The sequence below is a fragment of the Protopterus annectens genome, chromosome 3.part1, assembly GCF_019279795.1.
Source record: "Protopterus annectens isolate FY-2018-M chromosome 3.part1, PAN1.0, whole genome shotgun sequence".
Classification (NCBI taxonomy): domain Eukaryota; kingdom Metazoa; phylum Chordata; order Ceratodontiformes; family Protopteridae; genus Protopterus; species Protopterus annectens.
Window position 1 is genome coordinate 1608530347 of NC_056732.1, and position 24600 is coordinate 1608554946.

General features: G+C 35.2%; 1 protein-coding gene across 1 annotated transcript in view; it reads right to left on the reverse strand.

Moving 5' to 3' along the window:
- LOC122798577 (HEPACAM family member 2-like) overlaps window positions 1-24600 on the reverse strand; it is a 705131-nt gene that overhangs the window by 82408 nt on the left and 598123 nt on the right. The window contains exon 9 of the mRNA XM_044067643.1: window positions 12386-12498. Within this exon, the coding sequence (XP_043923578.1) occupies window positions 12397-12498 (102 nt within the window). The 3' untranslated portion in view covers window positions 12386-12396. The remainder of the gene's footprint in view (window positions 1-12385; window positions 12499-24600) is intronic.

Here is a 24600-nt window from a genome sequence, read left to right on the forward strand (position 1 = left end):
TATTTTGGACTCAGAACATGTTTTGGATCACTATGGATGTAAGTAGCCTATATACTAATATTAGAGACATCGATGGAGTTCAAGCCTTGCAATATTTTTTAGATGATAGTCCAACTTCTCATTACATTATTGATTTAACTTATTTTTGTTTGCTTCATAATTATTTTAGTTTTGATGAAGCTATTTATCATCAGTTAAGAGGTACAGCTATGGGAGCACCATTTGCCCCCATGTATGCAAATCTCTTTATGGCTACATTTGAGTTGGATTATATATATAGGAATGCATTTGTACAACAACATGTTTTATTTTATTTTAGATACATTGATGATTTGATTTTTCTTTGAGATGGGGGATTAAATGAGGTATCAATATTTTTTTCGGAAATAAATGATAATGTATATAATATTAAATTTTATGGTTTACAATGTGGTACAGAGGTTAATTTTTTGGACATTCATCTATCTGGAATGAAGGATGGCTCCATTGCAACTACAGTTCATCGGAAGTTTGAGGATGGCAGCCAATATTTGTTTGGCACTAGTTGCCATCCCAATCATACTATACAATCTTTACCCTATGGGGAGATGATTAGATTGCCTAGACTTTGTAATAATAAATTGGATTTACAGAAACAAATTAATCAAACATTATCTATGTTTTTACGGAGAGGATATAATGAGAATTTAATTTATGAATCCATTGATAAATTAATACAGCATAATTTGAATGAACATGAGATTAATAGTAGAAATAGATTTAATAGTGTTAATAACATTAATTCTATGGTTAAAAAAGTTAAAAAAGTTAAAAAAAGATAAAATATTTTTTCTAACAACGTATAATACTTTAAGTATTAAGATTTGGGAATTAATAAAGCACTATTGGAAATTTTTACATAGAGACGAATTGCTACATAGAATTGTTTCTGATTCATTATACGTGGCTTATAAGAGAGGACAGAATTTGGGGGACAAACTTGTTAAAGCTTATTATATTGCTTCAGTAGTTAGCCCCTCTATTTCATTATTATCTTATGGCACTATACCATGTAATAATTGTAGTGTATGCTCCCTTATTATATTAAGTTTTCCTAGAATTAATGGAAAAATGTTTAAACCACATAGTTATTTTACACGTGATACAGTAGGTGTAATATTTTGTCTCAAGTGTCCCTGCAGCCTTTTTTATATTGGGGAAACTAAAGGGAAATTTAAAATTAGGTTGCAGGAACACATTAGAGACATTAAGAAGGGGAAATTGGAAAGTCCTATTGCATCACATTTTAAGGAAAAACATAATGGTGATACTAATTTATTGCAAGCTACTATTTTGGAAAAACGTATTTATTAAGAAAGGGGATGAAAGATTAATTAAGAATGTTTTACTTTATAAGGAAACTGTATTTATATTAAAGTTTGATACACTGACACCAAGAGGCTTGAACAGAGAAGTTAATTGGAGAAGTTTGCTTTAACATTTTAAAATATATGCTTAATTATTTAATTGATTGCTTATTTAACTTAATTAAATGATTGTCTGATGTATAAAGAGGGGAATGTTTTTTGGTAAATTTGTACTCTTAGAAGGCTGTAATGGCCAAGGTGCCAAGACAAGACAAATAATAAATTTTATTGGGAACTGAATTCTCTGTCGTTTTTGGAAGATTTACTGGCTTTGCTTTTTTGCTGGTTCTTTGTTGGTTGTAAATATCTTTAAAGTTATTAGCCTGGTAATCACCTATGAACCTGTGGAGGTTGTATTAAGTGTTGTCCTCATTTAACAAATTGTACAAGGTACCAAATAGCTAGAGCAGGCTTTATGAAGTATCTGTATTTCTCAGGTAGTAAACATGAGAAAAAACTAGCAAATCATACTAGGGATAATAGGAAAGCATAATTTCTTTTTGGTCTACATGTACTAATCGATCACAGTTTCCACTGAATGGCTAGTCAGTGAACACTAACAATTGAAAACCCATTTAATCAAGCAGTCACATCATTATAAATAAAATCAATGAATATCCATAGCTGGCCAACATACACAAAACAGAAGGTAGTACGTACTTACCGGTAAGGTATGGATAATAAAATCTGCCTTTTCTCTACTATATTGCAATCTAGGGAATCTACCCTTTCCTCACTGTAGTGTGATCTTGGAGTTGATATATATATATATATATATATATATATATATATATATATATATATATATATAAAATTAGCAGAGGTTGCCTCACACGAGGATGGTCCATTGTTAACCAGATCCTCTTCATCCCCACACATCCTCCAATAATTATATATACCAACTCCGAGATCAGGATTGCACTACAGTAGGGAAAGGGCAGATTTCCTTATCCCTAGCATACTGGTAAGTGTGTACTACCTTCCGTTTTGTGTATGTTGGCCAACTATGCATATTCATTGATTTTATTTGCCACGATGTGACTGTTTAATAAAATGGACTTTCAATGATTGGTAAACATAGACCCTCAGATTTCCCAACCAAAGGAAATGTTCAGATTATTTTAAGAAAAGAATTTCTGAATGCAACATTTTCCAACAAAGCTCCTCTTTAAGGAACTTGGATAAAGTACTTGAGGTTGTTAAACAAATCAGAGTTGCTTGACTTGTGATTTTCTTACTAAGATTGTTGAGACCGTATCAGTGTGCTTGTTGTATTTATTTTAGCATTGATTAATAAATTGTAATGTCCCTAATAGATGAAAGAAAGCAATAGTTGTCTGAATGACATAGGTTGGTGATCCCTCCTCCCTTGAGAATTATAGACCCATTAGTCTTATATATATCCTAGGTAAGTGCTTTGAGTAGTAAAAGGCCTTCTGATGGAACAATTCAAAAGGCTTATATCTTAAACAGCATGGAATTACACCAAATAGGTCTTGTCTAAACAACCTACTAAATTTTTACCAGTATGTTTGGGAAATGTATATGATGAGAAAACTAAATGTTTGATATTAGAAGCGTTATGGTTGATCTTAGAAAATAATGATTTTATTTGCAATGGTAGTTACTATAAGCAAAAACAAGGTATTGCTATGGGCACACCATGTGCTAACTCATACACAAATCTGGTGTTAGCTTATTGGGAGCAGAAATATCTGCATGACACAATGCATTTATGGAACAGATATGTTATGTTCTACGTAAGATTTGTGGGTGATATTTTTATGTTATGGGCACATGATGAAAATTCCCTTTGTGAATATGTTAAGTACATGGATACTACAACTGATTTCCTAAGGTTTTCTCTTAATTTTAGTAGTGAAAGAACAGCCTTTTTAGATGTGAATGTTATTAAAAATCAGCAAGGTATTTTGCAAACTACCCTTTATAGAAAAGAATGCTGGAAGAATCACTTTTTGGATGCTCATAGTATGCATCCTCAGTATACCTTTCGGAATGTAGTGAAGGGTCAGTGTTATAGAGTTTCACGTCTATGTAGAGCTAATGATGTGTTTGATACAGAAATGGATATCTTGACACGACATCTGGTAGATAAGGGTTATAAAGAACATAAAATAGACAGGGACAGACATGAAGTGCTCATAAATAGACAAGATAAAGCAAAACCATGGTTCTCAGAAAATTCAAGAAAGACCATAAGAACACCCTATAGATATAATAGTAAGCCTAAAGTGACATTAAAATTTAGTAGTAATATCTATGATATCAGTAATATTATCAAAAATAATTTGAAGATTCTTTTAAGTGATGAAGGTTTGAGAGATAGTAAGATAGTATAGATAGAGAACCTAAATTTGTATATAGGCATAACAATAACCTAAAGGGCCTGCTATATCATGAACCCGAAAAAAGGCAGAAGAATAGTAAAAAGTATTCAAGGTTAGGGACATTTCCATGTAGACATTGTAAGGCATGCACTTTGCTGAATGGAGCAGGTCATTTTATACATCCAACTACTAATAGAAAATATAGCTTTGATTTTTATGCTGACTGCCATACTGCAAATGTGGTCTATCTTGCACAATGTAAACAATGTTTAAGTTTTTATGTGGGGAAAACGAACTGCAAACTTAAAACTAGAATTTTAAATCAAATGTCTTCCATCAGATTGAGAGATGAGAAAAATGCTTTATATCAACATATTAAATGTTTCCTGGATCACATTTTTTCATTTTTGGTAATGCAAGTAATACAAGAATGTAGGAGGGGGGGGTGATGTTGTTAACACAACTGAATATGCAGAGCTTAAATGGATTTTAAATTTGGCTGCAGATACAGCACCAGGTCTTAATAATTGTGTTCCTTTAAAACCAGCCTTGAAAAAAAGACAGGTGAAATGTAAATGTTGATTGTTTAATTGTCTAATAAGTTCTAAAATGTATATAAGATGTTTTAGAATCAATGTATGTTGTCTGAAGAAGGGTATCCACCCGAAAGCGCTAACTTGCACTATTTTTATTATTATATCTTCTTATATTAGCTTGGTTTGGACTCAATCTTCTTTTTTGTTTGTTATGTTTGGGAGTCAGTGGATGCTGGGAGTCTAGTGGCTGTGGTCTATCTTGATTTTTCAAAGGTGTTTGATACTATTCTCCATGATGGGATGTTGGCTCTTTTGACAAAATATAAGGTAACTGAGTTTATTGGGAGGTGGATAGTCAACTAGCTTACGAACATGAACTGTATAATTAGAACTGGGGATCTATGTTCCAGTCCCATCAGTATAAATATGGATATTCCTTGGAGTCAGTACTGGGTCCCGTACTTTTTTATTTTGTTTTGATGTCTGGGTCTCCCTTAACTGACAGTATAGGTTTAAGCAAGTTTGCTTATAATATGAAACTAGGTGCCACTGTTTCTAATGTGAACAATCAAAACATTATCCAAAATTTGTTAGACATGATTAACTTCTGGGCAGGATCTTGGGATATGTCTTTTAATACTGCAAAGTCAAAAGTTGTTCACTTTGGAAGGACCAATTTCTATTTGTACACTATTAATAATACTGTTTTGGAAAACGTGGAAAAAGTTAGAGATGGGGACTTATAATTGATAGAGATCTCTCCTTTGCCCCCCATCTCATGGAAGTTGTTAGATAATTTTATATGGAGTTAAAACTCCACGTTGAGGCCTATCAGTACTAGGGAGGTTGATGTTTTCCTACCAATTTATACCACAGTAATACCATCAATTGTAGAGCATGGTGTTTCAGTATGCATCTATGTCTAACATTCAAATAATAAACTTGAAAGAATTCAAATAGGTTTCTCAAGACAAATTCTTTCATTGAAACATAGAAAACAAAGAAGGACTGAAAAAACTTTGTTCTCTTTAAACTACAAATTGGTAAGGGGGAGATTTGATATTAATATTTAAGTGTATAAACAATGACCTCTTCAGAGCAACTTTAGGGTTTCCTTTTAAGTTCCCCCTGAAAGAAACAAGGAATGCCAACAAAACTATGGCTGTATCCAGGGCAAATTCATCTTTCTTGACTAAGACATTTCACTCAAGGACAGGGAGATGGTGGAATCTTATTCCCGTGAGACTGAGAAGTGTGGAAACAATTTGGCTTTTAAACATGGATTGGATGGCTAGTTGGGAGAAAGGGTACTTGACCCCAGATTCAAAGAGGCAGACTCTTTGGAGGTCCAAGGCTTTGAGTCTGATACTACTGAAACATTGAAAAAACACAGCAGTGCACCATCAGATCATACAAGTGAATGCAGTTTCAACAAACTGTGATAAAAAGAAAATCACTGTAAATATGCATGATGAAGAATGCTTTGATGGAGTGTAGGTGTTCTTGATTATAGAGCATACCTTCCCTAGGTATGACTTCCTCACAAAGCATTTCAAAATTAGCTACTTAGGCTCATGGTCAGAGATATTAGAGGATGATGGAATTAATGAACTATTAAGTTGTTTACATAATGAAAAAGTACCTCATCGCCAGTTCTGTGTCCAGGGTCTGGGATATTATATATTGCATAAGAAATAAAAATGACAGTGCAATTGCAGTCTTCAGGTTTTAACCAGGAGTAACTTGTATCTTGGTTATTATCCTGAAGCCAGATTTCAAAGTCAGCAAATTTGTTTTGAATACTACAAACATTAGTGGAAACAAGTTTGGATTCTTCATATTTGGGATGGAAAGTAAAAATAAACAAAATGAAACAGTAATTATATGCATTATAATTTACAAGTATTGTTAATAAACAATAATAAAACCATATTGGCAAAAGGATGAGGAAAACATAATGAGAATGACAGACTTGCAGTGCCTATCCTAGTACTGTTAGGAGAAATATTAAAAATAATTTAACAGTAAAAATATAAAAAAAATGTAACAGTGTCAATAAAAGATGTAACATGTAAGACATAAAAACAGATATGTTAAGAAGATATGTGCCTAAGGCAACTAATAAAAATAAAACAAAACTAATATAACATGGTTCACCCTAAGGCAACTAATAAAATACTAATATAACATTTCACTTATGCTTTAAAAAGCATATAAATTGTTTGCCATATATAGAAAATAGAGTCTTCAAATAATAGCTATGACAACATATACGGGACTGCACTCACTTTAAAGCAATGGTAATATCAACAGTTAATATGTTACTACTTAAAGTAGCTGCAGCCTAGCAATATTTAAATAGTGAGCTATCAAACAAACAAATAAACACAATATCAGTGACTTCACGCACCATAGCAACAATCAACAACATCTAAGGTTTTAATAACATCTGCAATGCATTCAAATCAAGCAATGTAGAAGTAAATGAAAAAAATGAAACATTAAGACAATAGCAGATCTACTTCACTGGAGACATTAATAATGCTGAACAGCATTACGTCAAACAGAAAACTCATGTAACTAAGGTAGAGCGGGGTCAGGGAATTTGCCCTTTCTTCACTGTAATGAGATTTTGGAGTCGGTATTTATAACTAGCAGGGAGAGGTTGTGGGTAGCACAGGCATAGAACATTTGCCCATTTTTTTCGCTTTTGAAATTTCAACATTCCATGCTTGATATAAGAACATTCAGCGTTTTAATTGTTTACCTTTATAAATGTATTTCCTGTTTCTCAACACTGACAGTGATGTCATCCACATTTCTGATGCAGTCTCACCCACAATTCTGATGCCATCAAGAGTAGGAAACTAAGATGGACTAAGAGATTCAGTCACAGTTTTTTGTTTTCTGAATGACCCATGCAGCACATGTGTCTTGTCATTGAACAGTAGCTTTTTATTTGATTAAGAGTGGAATAAAATTTTCAAAGAACTTGTATAGAAGACTACAATCATGTCTTTAAGGCTGTATTTTCTTTTAATCTGCTCCCGGAAGTACAAGTGTTTATTCCATTAGCAACTATTCTCTTTCCTATCAAATTCTGACAATAAGCCCGGCTGTGACCAAGGGACATAAAATACATCTGTAACCAATTGTACCAAAATAAAAAAAAATAGTCAAACATGTTCAAGGCAGTCTTTTTTTCTATACTGATCCATACAAGAGTGACATAATAACAATAATAATATTAATAATGCAGTCACAATACAAAATACCTTCTATTAAATGCTTATGAGAAGTCACAGCTCATGCCTTCAACAGACAGCTATGATACACAAACCAGGTATACTACAGGCATCAGAAGGAAATATAAAATTCATAAACTCTTCAAGGAAAACAGGACAGCAAACTGCTCAATCCTGAAATCCAGCAAACTCACAAGGACTAATTAAAAATCTTCAGTGTTGCAGTTTATAGTATTATTTTCTGTGTGATTGTCTTTTTTGGGGTGCACTCTCTTATTTGGCACAGAGTTCAAAATGCAATTGCTCATCCCTGTTAAAGTGAATTAATGTTTGCCTGAGGCCACAGTGCACTATTTTGTGAAGTTTTTCACCCTTCCCAAATATTTCTCAGTTGCACAACTGTGAAACTGCTATCTATATCTATATGTATATCTACATCTATATGTTCATATGTATGTATGTCATGTATATATCTATCTATATATACATACATATATATATATATATATATATATATATATATATATATATATATATATACACAACTGTGAAGTTCATATCAATATCTATATTATGTATGTGTGTGTGTGTGTGTGTGTGTATATATATATATATATATATATATATATATATATATATATATATATATATCTTTTACCATCTTTTACCATAAAGTCAGCAAATAATACTGTCATTGAAACTGTAACTCACTGTAATCTTCTAGGCTTTATCATAGATGATGATCGCATATATGACCACCATATGCTGCACACCATTAAATGTACACACCAGAAACTAGGGTCCCTTTAGAGGATCAATGGATTCCTTACAGATATGGCAAGAAAATCTCTACCACCTTCTTATAGCCAACTCTCTTATATGCCACTCCTATCCTAACAAACATAAACAATATTCAAAGAAAGAAACTTGCCTCCTGCTACAATAAAATAGCTACATTTGCCACCAGTCTGCCTCACAGGACCCACCATTGTCATAGCTTAACGCAATTAAACTGGCTTGAACTGCAGAACTATCTAACATATTCACAACTAACTACAGCACACTGACTCATTCATCATCCAGAAAAATGGCATGCACTACAAAACCTATTACTACTGTACTGTCCAGCAAGGGACCTCGGTTCTAATAACAAATTTTTATTACTTACAAATAAGTCAAATAATGTTGCAGCAGACTCGCTGCACTCACAATGCATTGTTAAACCCTGTAATAGTATCCCCATGCAAATAAAACTTTCTGACAAGCTCAGCAGTTTTAAACCACTGCTTAAACAACATCTTAACCAATCCTGGTCCTGTACATGCTCATCACAGGGTTAAAAATTTTTCACTGTACAATACTATCCAAATACTCTCCTTAAACATAATATTCTAAACCTCTTACTGAAATGACAAAACAATTTATATACATAACTGTTGCCGGTACAATCCACTAAGTTGCACATGTGCTTTCTCTGTAGTAACTTCCACCTCTGTAAAATCATATAATGTATATTTACAAATGCAACTACTGTTTGTGTATAGATGTAAATAGAAATGTAACTACTATGTTTAACTGGAACTTAGTATAATGCACTGTAAGCAAATGGAGCTTTTCTCCCTGGGCCTCTGCTGAAAATGGGTATTACCCAGTCAGACTTTACTGGTAAGCAAAGACAAATAAAGAAATACATATATACATACATATATATAAAATTAATAAAATGAAATCTGTTGGGGGGTATATAGTGCATGCTGTTCTATACAAAACACTTATTTCAAAGCTGTTCCTGTTTAATATGCAATGGCTGGCTTATATTGTGTTAGGTCTGAGCTGTTGTGAACTGCCATTTGGGCATACCGATAACAGTACAGTTAGATGGCACATTAGCAAATGAGGTATTCAAAAGATATACAGGGAAAATTGGGTTTTTGTTGAAAGTTACTCTTCAAATAATCATGTGTCTCAGTTCACATTTGTGAAACAAATTTGTTCTCAACTTAAAAGGAGCACTTTGTGAATGTCAAAAAAACAAAAAACAAAAAAAAAAAACAGACATGACCAGACAAGATAGTGATGAACTTTTCTGACACTGTAAGGACAAGGTTAGAGAGGCAGGAAGATACAAAAATAGCACTTTTAAATGTATCGCTAATTTCATGGGCAAGGCAGGGACTTAAGGACAAATCTATGGATATGTTACTATAGTCCTCATAGCAATTTAAGGCTTTCTAAAGCAGCTGGCAGTATGCCAAATGTCACTTCTAGAAATAGCCCAAATATATTTGAGTTTCCTTTGTATAATCTTTTGTGATGCTTCTTCTCTGGGTCAGTAATCAATGAGTTTCAATCCTCACCACTGGCACTGGTAGTGAATGTTCACTTAGAAAAAAAATGGATACAGACAGTATTTTCAGATGCAGCTCTCTGCACCAAGCATAATTTCCCTTAAGAGCACACAGGGAGCACACTCTAGTCCTGAAACTGAGGTTTCCTCTCTAGGCACCAAATAAGACTCCACCTTTCTCAGTGCAGAAATCAATGCTCTGTGTCCCTGTTCCAAGTAGCTGACACACACACACTTACACACACTCTTTAAAATTTGATTTTCACGCACACACATACACACCCCTGGGAAAGGCTGGCACAGATTTACCTGCTATACCACCTCCACCCAGACTATAAGGTAGATTCACTGCCACCAGCCAGCTACCTTAAGGCTATTACCAGGATACCCAATTACTCTTAGTAAAATTAATACTTATACAAATGGTAGTGTTAACCAATTGGTAAGACTTTCAGGAACATTAAGCCACAGTGCCACCAAATAAATGCAATTACTCTCAAAGGTTAAACTATATTCTAAAAGACCAGCAACAATGAAAGGTTTAATAATAAATAATAAAATGTAAAACATGAAAATACTGAATATCTATTTACAATAAACACCAGAGTTTCAATTCTCAGGAAATATGAAAAATAACACAGATGAATTGATTCAGACAGATATAGAAAAACAATATTTAACTAGTCTCACTATGTTTCCTAACTAATTGAAGAATTACTGTTCCCTAGTTAAGTTACATACTAAAGCAAGGCAAGATGAAGTGGGTGAGTGGTCTTAGTACCAAAACAGAGTTCCAGGTGTCACTTTCACATCTCTCACTAATATCCTAGTATAATTTTAGTACTGGCTACAGAATGTCATCACATCTGGTCACCTGATTCTGTGATTCCCATACTAAACTCTCTGACTAGAAGCTAAGCCAGGATCTACCACAGGTGAGTCAGAATACACACCTAGAACTTTGCTAAAACTCATTCCAGCATCTGTGGACTGTGAAACAATTCCAACCCTTTCATCCTTCCTGAAGAGACTAACCAGGCATTCTCTGGCACCTCAGGGTAGCAATTAGTTCACCACTAGGGACAATAAGAGCAGGATCCCATCCCAGACATTGCGTCTCTGGCTTCATTCAGGCCTGTGAGATAAAATCTTTATGGCCCAACCTAAGTCATTTAATTTTAAGCTATTTTTCTTAAGATTAGCTGTGCTGAGCTTAACCACTTCCCTTCCAGCATCCTCTGTTTAAATATATACATTTCATCAGTTACAATACAATCTGACATACATATATATATATTTTCTGTCCAGCAGGACACACTGATGATACACTTTTAATACAAGCAACTTTACAAATAAATTTTTAACACAAGCATCTATACAAATCAGTCTGAGATCCAAATGGCATAAACGTCTTTACAAAACTCCAGGTAGATATGCTGGCATATGTTACACATGTACTGCCCTACTCTATCTGACATAGCTGGCACTATCTTATATCATCACAACCTCAACAAAGTAGATATCCACAAAAGGCATGCTATTCCCGATGGAGTGTATGAATCTGGATGGTATTCTCTCTCTGCAAATAAGACCAAAATGTTTCTTCAGTAAAAAGTAATGCAGTTTCCCATTAAACAATTTACTAACTTTAATAATAACTATGGTTGTTCATTTGGCAATGTACACATGTGGGGCATTTTTTACACAACAGAATTCCAGAAGCTGAATATCTATATGAAATTAGGACTGACAAAGTTTATAATCTTGTATAGAAACATGTTAAAATCGCTTTACGTGTACATGAGTATTGAACGGTTACTTTGTTTACCAAGGGGTAGTGAAGTTGGGCACAAACTCAAACAAAGAGAACATTTCTAGATATACAGATTGTAGCTGACAAAATAAAAGTACTGAGTAGCACTTTAGAAAATGGCTTGTACACGTATAGTATATGTCAGATTTTACTTTGCTGTAATGCCTTACCTGGTCCTAAACCATACTTTTCTGTTTGGTGTTTTCTAGCTATACTTCACGGCATGATCACTTTACAAGGGAAATAGCACAGTAGGATGCTCTGCTACAGTACTCCATCTTATTGCAGCTCTCTGAGAACACTATTCAATTATTTATGAGATCTCCACTTGGAACCATCTTTCTGAACTATGTTTTGTGATTAAATGCAGGTTAGACAGCTTGGCAGATGCTAATAATGAACTAATCAGCAGCCTTGCTGGATCTTGTCCAGACACCTTATGAGAAACTAGTATCCCAGTGTAGTTAGACCATCATACCACAGAGTGATACTACTGAATAAATGAAGACTTCTCCACAGAGGAATTCTAGCATTTCATTTAGGTGGTATTTCTTCAAATGTGTTATTCTGAGAAACAGACAAAATAACCTTATATTTGTAATGTCAGTGCTTGATTGTCTACAGATAAACACCAGATTAAATATAATAGATATTGTAATGATGTGTATAATCAGCGACTGAATATGTTACCTTATCCACCATCATAATGGATCTGGCACATGTGAAATGACTTCATAGATTGTTGTGTGTGTATCTTGACACTGTGCAGAGCTGGAGCTGGAAACAGTTTTATTACTTGATACCTGAAAAAGATAAGCAAACAGCTTAGTCATTTTACTGTACCTTAAATAACCTGCTGTAAATTATAATCATGAAAACACTAATGCAGATCAGATAAAATGGGCAATAACTACACTAATTCATTTAATTCCAAATTTATGAATCTACACTTAACAATGTGTTTTTCAGACAGAAATTTATGTACACAGTAAAATCTTGAAACTATTTATCTTTTACTGATTGCTTCTAGCAGATTGGTTGATGTTTTTGTAGAGGAACAAAAGTAGTAGCTGAGGTTTAACAATAAAAAGAAAGAAGCAAAGAGCTTGCATGCAAAATAACATATTATTGAGGTTGGGTACTTTTAGGACAGTGTACTCAAAGAGGGTCTATATTATATAAATGAAGCATTAAAATGTCGACTAATCTTTGATCAACCCCTGTTTCTCAAAGCTGCACAACATCGAAAGGCCAAATAATCAATTTCTTTCCAAGGGAAAGAAATCGGTTGGCTGCTCTTTTAAATCTGCCCCTTTCCCGACTGTAGTGCGATCTCGGAGTTAGTATATTTAGTTAGGGGGTGTGTGGAGGGGCACAGCCCTCCACATTGGGGGGTGTGGGGGGATGAAGCCCCCCACTTTAATAGTGTTTGTTGTAATGTGGTGTGTGTGTTTGGGCTACTGATTTATTTCCCTTGGAAAGAAATCGGTAATTTGAGAGTTCGATGTTGTGCAGTTTCGAGAAACAGGGATCAATCAAAGGTGAGTCAACATTTTAATGCTTCATTTATCTAATATAGACCCCTCAAAGATATGTTGTAGGTCATAGGTCAGGTTATAGTGTTTAAAGGAGCTGCCCACAGAGTAATGGTCTAATTGGAGGATGGAGTGCATTGGTTAATTACAGTAACAGGAAAAGGAGATGGTCAGGCTGATTTGACAGATATTTGCTTTGGTACAGTGACAGACAAAGGTTGCATTCAAGTCTCCTAAATGTGGGCTGGAAGCTGTGAACATTTTTAATTGAAAAGATGATCAGATTGGAGGTAGTGAAATCTGCAGTGGAAGATACCTGCTAACAAACATAACAAGATGGACCATGAAAGCAAAGCATACCTGAGTACATAAACATAGATGACTCTTCATCAGATCTTTACCCACAAGTACTGAACCCCTTCTAGTCACATGACTCATGCCTTAGACTACTTGTACTTCTTAAAGGAATAGTATGTCACATACCTAGCATGTAGCAAAGGTCAAGAAGGAATGATGTTTTTCTTGCATGCCTTTCCTGTTTTTGCCCCAGCAGAACTGTTTGATTAAATTACTTCCTCTATCACAGAGAAGGTCTATGGAAGCTGGAGGACTCATACCATAGACTACAAGGATGAAGCTGTTTAGCAGCCCATATAGGCTTAATGTTCTGCACTAAACTGCCAGGATATGTTGGAAACCAGACATCGGGGAGATGCTACAGTCAATAAACATCTCCACAAACCTCAATAAGAAAAGTTTGTGTTACAGTCATACTAGTGAAATACAGCACACCAGCCTCAGATTGTGCCAAAGCAGGAAGGATAAATGAGGAACAGGTTTGCTACAATTGCTGGTTAGACTGGCAACAGGGAGGTATGTATGAGAGAACCACTATGAATAGAAATTGAAACTATATATTTATGCCCCTGTCATGGAGTCCTGCACAATCCAAACTTGTCAGCAGTACAATAGTGACATATTATTTTTCCTAACCGTGAATACCCTCATGAGGGCAGATATTCTGAAGTGAGTTTGCTTTACTGGAAAGATACTTCTTACTCATAATGCACTGTGAGGCCATGCCTGATGAGATCAATTCACCTTAGTCGGCTGTCATATTAGATCACATTTCCATTCATCTGGAGTGGAAGTGATGAGAAATACTGGACAGTATGAGGAATCCTCAGTAAAAGCTTCAGTGACTGGTTTACAGTGACTATCAAACACTTGCTTCTGACATATATGTTACACAAATTTGTAAAAAGTGCATTATGAAAATTTAAAGAAACAGCAAAGCTAACATAGACTTTTAAGTAGAATTTCTGAGCTTCAGGTCCTGTCCCAGGTGCTCCTCCCACCTTTTCTGTCAACTTGAGTATATTTCTTGTAAAGCTCAGCTAATTAGTCACATGAGAATGATACTACATGTGAAAGAGACGCGTGTGCCTGGAGCACCAGCAGAAGTTTCCTCATTTGTTTTCTTACTTTTATCAACCTTATCATCTTTATAACAGTTTCATAGTAAAGTATTTTGGACACGGAATTTATGAATCCTGAAGATGCACAGATAAGAACATGCCTAGAAGTGTGCCCAGTAAATGTCACAATTTGAAATGCGTACTTTATGAAGGAAGAAGCTATCATTAGATAGATGAATTTTTATTTTAGCATGGAAAATTATTTGAAATTTAGTCCGATGTTGTAATATTTTAGCTGAATAATCATTATCACATCTTATGTTGTTCTGACCATACTTTAAGCCTTTTCCAAGCTGTTTTAAGAATTACGTCTTTAGCAATGAAAGAAAGGAATTTTATTACTACAGATCTTGGAAGAGAAAGCATGTTGGGTGAAGCAGAAGGCATGGGTTTACCTATAGCTCTGTGTGCTCTTTCATTGCCATAGGAAAGTCCTTCCTGCAGGTTTAATAATTTTGGAATCCAAGAAGATAAAAAAGTAACTAGGCCATCTCCTTCTGTTTTTTTTTTCCTGGTAAACAGAATATTCTTAAGTTGCATTTCCTTTCTCTGTTTTTGAGGTCATCGATTTTCATACATTTATAGGTTCATAGGAGGTTACTAGGCTAATGGCCCTATAGCCCTTATAAGACTAGCCAAATTTATCCTGAGTTGCTCCAATTGTCTGTGGTTAGACAAGTGAAGTTTGCGGAGGTAGGGGTCTATAGTAGTTAATACTGACTTCCTTTGTTTAGAAGGGACATGAGCACCACCCCAGGAGTGAATTTGTGGTCACCCATCCATTGATCCAGGTTGCATTTGAAGAGGGTCAGGAAGGGGCTCAGTTTCCCATGAATTGGAAGCTTGTTCCAGAGAAGTGGCAGTCTCTGGGATATATCTCTATCTCTTCAGAATGACCTGTTCATGTCAGAGGCTAGGTTAAGGTCACTGGAGTGAGTGAATCTCCTGCCATTTGATTTACAAATGTGTAACATTTCCATCAGGGCAGGGTCAGGGATTGCTCTGTAAGTCAGACACAGTTCACCCATTAGCAACCTGTAGGAGACAGAATACAGTGACAGGGCTTTCAGTCTTTCCATAAGACATGTTTTATACCCTGTAATTTCTTTGTGAGAAATCTCTGTGGTCTGTGCAGTTGTTGCAGGTGTCTGATGAGGTACGTGCAAAAGGGAATATTGTGCAATTATTGGTCTGATGACGGACAAATATAACGGAAATATAACATCCTTAGATCTAGATGTGATGCCTTTACTTATAAGATGTACCACATAGAAGGATTTTCTTACTACTGTCAATATGTGGTGGTCAAAGTTATGCTGTCTATAATGTTAGCTTTCCCAAAGGGAATAATAATGGGCTTTTTTGCATTTAACTTTAATCCATGGCTTTGGCACCAGTCATATGCCTGCATTAACCCTGTCTGCAGTATATTAACATAGTTGTGGGACACAATGCTTGCGTCAGTGAACTTGTTCAGCCACAGGCCATCAAGTTTGCCTTGACTTCTGAGAAATAAATTCCGAACAGTAAGGGGCCCAGTTTAATAACCAGGTGTTTTAATAAATACTCATTTCCTCCTTTAATCTTCCCTCCATGCCATTTAGAGCATTCTCAATGTCAGATATTTTAGTTTGGTGCCGTTGGAACATTTATTTAAAAATTCAGTTTGTTTTAAGCAGTTCTGTTTCATATTTTCTAAGTTCTCCTGAAAACCATCTATTTTCATGGATAACTCCTGAAGTGTTGTGGTCACCAGCTGCATATCCTTCTTCAGAAAAGAGTCAGAGGGGTAATCCTTTGAGTTGCTCATTTTTCTTCCAGCCAGTAAGTCTCCAAAAGATTCTGACAGGGAAAGATTGATGAAAGTTCACAAAATTCAGAGGCATGTATGCTTACAGTATTATACAATAATGTTTGAAATAATTTCCCTTTGAAGTAAATATTTTCCTATTTATTTTGGTTTTCCTGCAGAGCTCTAAGAAGTTGTTGCTTTCACTTGGCCATCTAGGCTCCACCCCCTGAAATGCATACTTGATTCGCATACAAATATCATTGCAAACAGTGGTCAGTTAGCATCAAGTGAACTGTGTTATTTCATACAGAGTTTTACAAAGAAATCAAATGCTGTTATATACTTTTAATTATCAATTACTTGCCCAGTAATCTATCACATGCCCCATTTCACTCTGCATCTATTGCTTTTTAGGCAGAAACTGAAGAAACATATGCTTTTTTCTTATCTTTGTTTAAACACCTTTTTTAAATTATCACTTAAAACATATGGCTGGATACATTAATACCTACACTAGGTGTACACTGTTCTGTGTGAATAGACAACACAAGCATAACTCCCACCTTCTTCCTCCTAATTTTAGTTTTCCTGCTGATCTTCTTGCAGCCTTAAATACTGAGGGTGATTCATAAATGTTACCACAAAGTGAAGACTACATGTGCACTTAGTATAATCATTCTGAGTGAATGCTCAAAAAATGTGATAGGGATGTACTTGCATACAGATTGTGTGTACTTAGTGCATGTATTCAGGAATGCAGCCTATACTCAGATGTACATTAAAAGAAACAAAAACAAACCATATGAACATTTTTTTCATTTGCATACATGATATTTTACATATATGTCTTCTTTCTTTACAACTGTCAATGAGCCTGAACACTATTCTGCATATATTTTTGCGTGTATCATTCTTTTTTCCCCTTAGCTTGATGTTCTGTGCTATACTAATGTACCTAATGCTGTGAATAGTAATTACTAAATTTTATTTTGCACTAATCCAAAATGCCCTGATGGGGGTAGGCATGCTAGCGGACATTCAATACAGGTATCATACAGCTGTATTTTGGATTTTCATTTGAAGGGTAGACATACTGGCATAATTTTGTATTTTGGTTGGGTTTTGTCTTTCCCATGATGTAATCTGAGTACTGAGAGGAAGAGTTTATCCTGCCCTACTGCTGTATGCCAGATCTTGTTTGCATTTACTTAGAATGCCATACTCAGAATGTATTGCTAACTTTGATAATCTCAGGACAGACCGATCCTTCCATTGACACTGTCTACTTTAGGTTAATTTCTTGATTCATAAACAATGCATTAAAAACAACTTATTTTTCTTCTGCAAGACATGCTATAAATTAAATTAAAAACAGGGATAACTTAGTTCTTAATCACTGAGCACACAAGAATGGTTTTATCATTTTTTTCAACCTCACTACAACACTAAAAAGCTTTTGAATTCCCAATATTCAATAGATTTAATACCCTAGCTGAAGGAAAGAATGCAGCTGTAAATATGCCATACAGTAAAAGAGCTGTAAATCTTTAGTTCCTGAATAGCTTTACGATCCCATCAAGTAGTAGGAGTGTTTTCCTTGGCAAGTAACTTTTAGAGCTGATAGCAAAATAATGTAAGAGCAAGGGAGACACACTTTTAAAGAAACTATCAAGAAATTTCATTCAGCCTAAACAAAGTGTGCACTGAGGAAGATGAGTAGGATTAAAATACCACAGAGGGGAACAAACTGCTATGTCACACTTTTAATACATAAAAGTATGGGGATCATTCTGAAAGGAAGAAATGCACTCAATAGTTTAGAGCATAGTTGTCCTTTAGTACCTGGTGGTTTTCTTTTGAACATTTTCCATGAGTGCAAAACTCATGCTGCAATGTTTTCTTAGGATGGCATGTTTTAAACCTGCTGATTTCTACACAGTTAGATGAAAGCTGTAACAGTAAATAGCACAGCTGACTAAACACTTGCAACAATAGTGCAAATTTTGTTAGGAACAAAAAATCTCCAGCATTGTACCACTGTCTTAAAAAAGCACAGCCCAATAATGAAAAAAACAATAAAAGTTTATTTATGTTTTGTGGAAAACAATGAATGAGGGGGTATTCATAAAGGTTACCACAACGCGTATACAAGGTAACATTTGTTTTAATTTATAGATATCCCTACCATAGTGCTTTTATATGAAGGTATGCAACACTGCAGTGGGTTGTCTCTGCTCCTTACACCTGGAGGTAGTGAACATTGCCAAAGGGCCATGTTCATCCATCAAGGTACAGGTAAGTGCTCGGGAGTTATTGGTAAGGTAGGGTTATGAGGTGTTACGAGTTGTATGCATGAATGTATGTGAATGGCTGCAAGTGTGTGTGTGTGTGTGTGTGTGTGTGTGTGTGTGTGTGTGTGTGTGTGTGTCTGTCTGTGTGTGTCACTAAATAGAATCAAACCTTGAACCCTTGCAAACAGGGTTTTAGTTCTCTGTGCCACCACTAGACACCAGGGATAGACTTTAGAAATAAATAAAGGAAAAAGAAAATACAGTATAATGGGACAAGGGATTTGAACTGTGCACCCTTCACACAACAGGCTCATGCATTAGCCCTCTACACTAACAAATACACTAGTGTAGCACACATTTTCAAATATATGTGGTGCATGTTGTACATTGTGCAATGTGTGCAATTTTTTGTGATGTACAAGGGAGAGGGACAGGAAACATTAGGCATATCTCTCACTTCATATTTGCCCTAGAATGTATTTACTGAAGGATATGAGGTGTGAAACTCGACTGTCTTCCCTTAGGGCCTGACTGTAATCATCTGTGAACTACTCCTAAATGAAATGATGCTCATTTTATCCCATGCATGTGTCCCCTCAAATTACCAATGGTATGATTCCAGTTACTCCCATTAGGGGTAATATATAATTATCAACTATAAGGCCAGTCTGTAACCTAATAAAACAGGTTAACTTGAGCACAAAAAAGGAAATTAGCTAAGCTTAACGTGGCCCTCAGGGGCAGCTAGCCTGGTACTTACCTATGAACCAAATCAGAGGAAATGGATACGTCTTAGACATTCTGATAAGATAGAAAGCAGGTAAGGGATATGTGGTGTGTATGCACATCTGTCTTACTGTGTGCTTGTCTGTGATATAGTGACTGAAGGAGGAGGTTTGCCTACTCTAACACAACACTGTCACCAATGATTTATCTGCTGCAGGAAGTGCTGATCTGCACTCTCCCAACATTCAACTGGGATTTATAAACATGCAAATTAACCGATAATTTCCTCAGTACAGCTAATGTGTCTGTAAATCTCAAAATACTGTATTCAAGAAATGGAGCCTTTTTACTGTGGCCTTTAATGTGATGAAGTAGCTACTTAATGAGTCCTCTGTAATATTTATTCACAATGTATATTTTGCAAAATAACCCAGCACATATTGCTTTGTCTGGAGATAAAAGCATGCACATATAACATTCAAAACTCACATTAAAAATTAATGAATCACAACAGTGCAATATTATTTTGTGAAGATATAATTAAGAATACCTTGTTTTCTGCATTATTGGGCTGTGTTATTTTAGGCTGTGGTGCAGAAGTGAAAACTAGCTAAATAATTGGCTGTGGATACTTACAGGTCATCCTCTGTAGTTAACTTTAGGAATAATTGATCAGCAGGAAGTGGGATATGAGGTACACAAGGTAATCCAGCCATCCTTTTAACAACACTGGGATAAATGCATACAAATATACTTTGATTAATGAAAGCCAACCAGTACATCTAATCAAAGGCAAGGGTTGCATACTATGACATGAAAAGGCACTTTATCATATCAAAAAGCTGTGCCAGTCATAACAATCATTAGCAGTACAACTTTTGTTACTGCATTTTTTTCTGACGAAGGAGTAGCCCGAAGCCTCAGAACATAATACAGGTAACTTTAACATGTGACTGTACATTTAGGGCAACGAAAAAGCCCAGATCACAGTGATCTCATGTTAACTATGTGCAGTTCAGCAAAGGGTGTAGTACTGAGAATATAGTGCCCTTCATATGGTGCTGCAGATATCTCAGGCAAAGGCATTCAAAATATTGACAGTTCCATTTTATTTGATTCTCTGCCACTCACTGCCATGACCCAGTGACTGCCAGCCTCAACACATAAGAAGACTACTTGCAGGATAAAACCTCCTACTGATAATTTTTTGCTTTTATTACACCAATATTTTCTGATAATGTACAGACAAGGACTACATGCTGTGAACAAAAGCAATTACTTTGTCTTTACTGTTTTACATGCAGCATTTTTGCTTCATATCAGAAAATTATATCCTAATGGAACTTATTTTCATTTCGTGAGGGCAAACTTCAACCAGTCATCTAGACTGGAGATAAGTATCTCTTCTTTTATATAGAAACATTAAGTTACCTTAGCAGCAATTTCAGCAGATTATATATCAGGTATTTATAAAAGTAAACAAAAGGCTTTGGCAAACTTTACTTGAGTTTTTAAATTCTACCTCACTTCATTACATTCTATTAACATGTTTGTCTTTACTTCCAGATGTAGTTCTTCAAAAATTGTAAATATACATTCATGAATTTTAGCTAGAAATCCAGTGTGTCAGAACGAATTCAACTATTTAAACTTTATTTTTCCTTATTTTTTATGTTCTTGGACTTATCCTTAGTCAGACGGATACATGAGTGCACCCCCCCCCCCCCACACACACACATATTTACTTACACATTGTCTCAACAGGTCTTTCTACATGAAACAGGGATGTGGATCCTATTTGATTATTAACATATTCAAACAAAATAAAGAACACAACAAATCACTTTTTGACAGTTTATTTGTCCAGGACATGTTAACTGACGAACAATTACTAGTTCCTCAGTCAATTCCTGCTGCATCTCTGTCTGAAGGAATGGGTGTTCCATGAAGTATCTGAAAGTCACACCCTCATTGTTAGGGAGCTGATGCCTATAACATGCTGTTACCTAGAGTAATTCTGAGCTCAGGTCTTTGCAAAGGTGAAATAAATAGTACTGGTGAGTGTCCAATTACAGCCAGCCCATAACACTTCCCTTAAATAATAGCTTAAAACTCATCAAAACAAAGTCCCAAAAAACATTTCACTGTTCTCGGGAGCTGATGCTTATAACATGCTGTTATCTAGAGTAATGCTGAGCTCAGGTCTTTCCAAAGGTGAAATAAATAGTACCGGTGGGTGTCCAATTACAGCCAGCCCATAACACTTCCCTTAAATAATAGCTTAACCATTTCTCTGTTCCTGAAAGGCTAAATAAAACTCATCAATACAAAGTCCCATAAATCATTTCACTGTTCTCATAAATGACAAATATGCAAAGAATGCCAAGTTGACTTCTTTATTATTTAATGACATTTATTGGCATTTTGATAACTGGGTTATCCACAAGACAAAATGATTTACTTTTATCAGGGCAGAAGTGAGAAGTAGATACTTTAGAGAGTATACAGCAGATATTCTTAATGCAGAATTTTATCTGAAAACACTCATCACAAATTTCCAGTAAAGAGAATATACAGTTTATACCTGAACAGAAGAGCAGGACAACATGAATAGGATAAAAATCATGTGGAGATGGATTCAGTATAGTATATGGATAGAACAAATTTTTATTCATTTTTCATTTTATTTATTTATTTTTTGTTTTTTTGTTTTACTGGGTTTGTCTAACTAGATTTAGTCAAAAATCTCTTTTCAGCGGTGGCCTGGGGAGGAAAGTTCCAACATATTACAAACATTTTTAAACATACATTCAGTAATATAAATGAACAAATATTAAACAATATACCTTAACAATTACACATACATTCATATGAAATAAAGGCAATATTACAGTATAAAAGATACTTACGTATCGGCAGATGTTGAACACTGAACATTTGATGCATTAGTGGGTTTTTCAAATAGATCATGTGATTAGTGCTTAGGAATTCAAAGAAATGGAGTTAAGAGAAGGAAGTAGATATGGCAGAAAATATTAATATTGTAGTTAAGAGGTGGGGATGTAAAGTAGACTTATAATGAGATTATAGGGTATACCTCTCAACCGGAAACATCAAAAGTCTGGACAAAGGCCTTTGAAAAGTGGTTACAACTGGCCAAAAATTTGGAAATGTTGATTAACATAACATTTGCATACATACTCATGTAACCCCACCCACTCCAACAGAATTATAGGATACCAACATGAAGATTGAATCACTGAATAATAATAAATAATGGCAGACATTTGAATTTCAGACTACATATCTCTCAGAAAATACATAATAATGCAAAACCTGTTACTCTAGTAAGTATCAGAGTTTACAGGAGCAATATTTAAAATCTGTTCCTATTTTTGGGCCTTTGTCCTATCATTATTTTTGGCTTTGTCCAGATTTCTTGCTCTGAGAGATTGAGACATTTGAGTACCACTGTAAAGTGACTGCCTACATCATGCAGCCTTTGACAGGTGCCACTGTAAAGGTAATGTCTGTGCCTGCATCTGCTAAAAGGTGCAGGTGTAAAGGGATTGGCTGTTCTTTCTGGTAACAGGTAACTCTAAATAAATTGTTGCCACCTATTAATATGTTGCACTCTAAAAGGAATATTTGTACTCTGTATTTGCAAACAAATTGTCTGTAATGAACTGTTTATTCAAACTGCAGGACCATTCCATATCTCCAGAACTACTGAATATAAAAGGCTGACAGAAGACATTTATATGTAAAAAAAAACAAAAACAACAAAAAAACTCAAAACAAATAAATAAATAAAAACTACAGTCTTTCTTTGATATGGAAATACTATAAACCTGAAAGCCTTGCTCAGATCATATCTGTCAATTGGTGTTGGAACCCTATTAAATAGGAAGGACAACAACTTCGCACACTACAGTGTGCAATAACCTGGAGTTGTTACAACTTGCACAATGCAAAACCAGCACATATAAAAACTAAGCAACCTGTAGTAAACATCATTGTAGTTTCACATATTACCCTTCTAGCTACATGGCAGCATTACTTGTTTGTAATTTGTGGAAATATTCTTTTCGGGTGTCACAATAATAATAATAATAATAATAATAATAATAATTATTATTATTATTATTATTATTATTATTATTATTATGAGTGATGAGCTACTTTTCTGCAAGATGCCTCTAAAACCACATGGCAAGAGAGAACCTCTGGATGATACACACAGTCATAAAAACAATATATTAAAATATACAGAATATTTAGAAAATAAATTTAAAAGGTTGGTGTGGTAAAGTGAACAGAGTCCCCAAATCAGATTTGGCACCTCCGCATTATTACACAAGCAAAGGTTCATATTTAAATGGAAACGTTAAGACATCCACACAGCTTCAGAAACTGTCTGACACATGATCATCACCTCTCCAAAACATTTTATAGCCCCACCTTACTCTTCTGCAATGACCAATCATTATTCACAGTTACTGAGGCATATCCTTTCTTGCAGGCATTTCACCACAGCATGTACACAAACAAAAGACAAAAGTCTTTTTTTTCTAACCCCCCCAAAAAGTTAATTGAGGTTATACAAAATAATACAATCGAGAAAATGTACAGGGTACTACAGGCTCTATTAAATACTAGTCCCGGTTGTACATTACTTACCATGGAGCATCGGACTTAAATGCTGAGGACGACTGCCCCGTTTCCTCCGAGACAGCCCACTATCACATTGTGGGCCAGGCCAGGTGAAGCAAATTGGCTATTAGAAAGTATGCTGTGACTGCTCCATGGATGACAGCAGCCATATCTTAGGCAGTGTTAGGCCGATACACAAGTACTAACAATGTCACCCATGGTTTGAAACTCCAGCCCCAGTCTCCAAGTCTGAGAGGCAGTCAGGCATTGCGTCAAGAAGCTGATGTCATCACGCAAGTCCCTGCACATTTATGTTGTTGCAGGATATGCTGGTGATGCTTGATGATGTCAGATATAACTTAAAATTGTAAGTAAAAATAAAAAAAAAAAAAATTAGGAATTGAAGGGGCCACTCAGAAATTCATGGCAC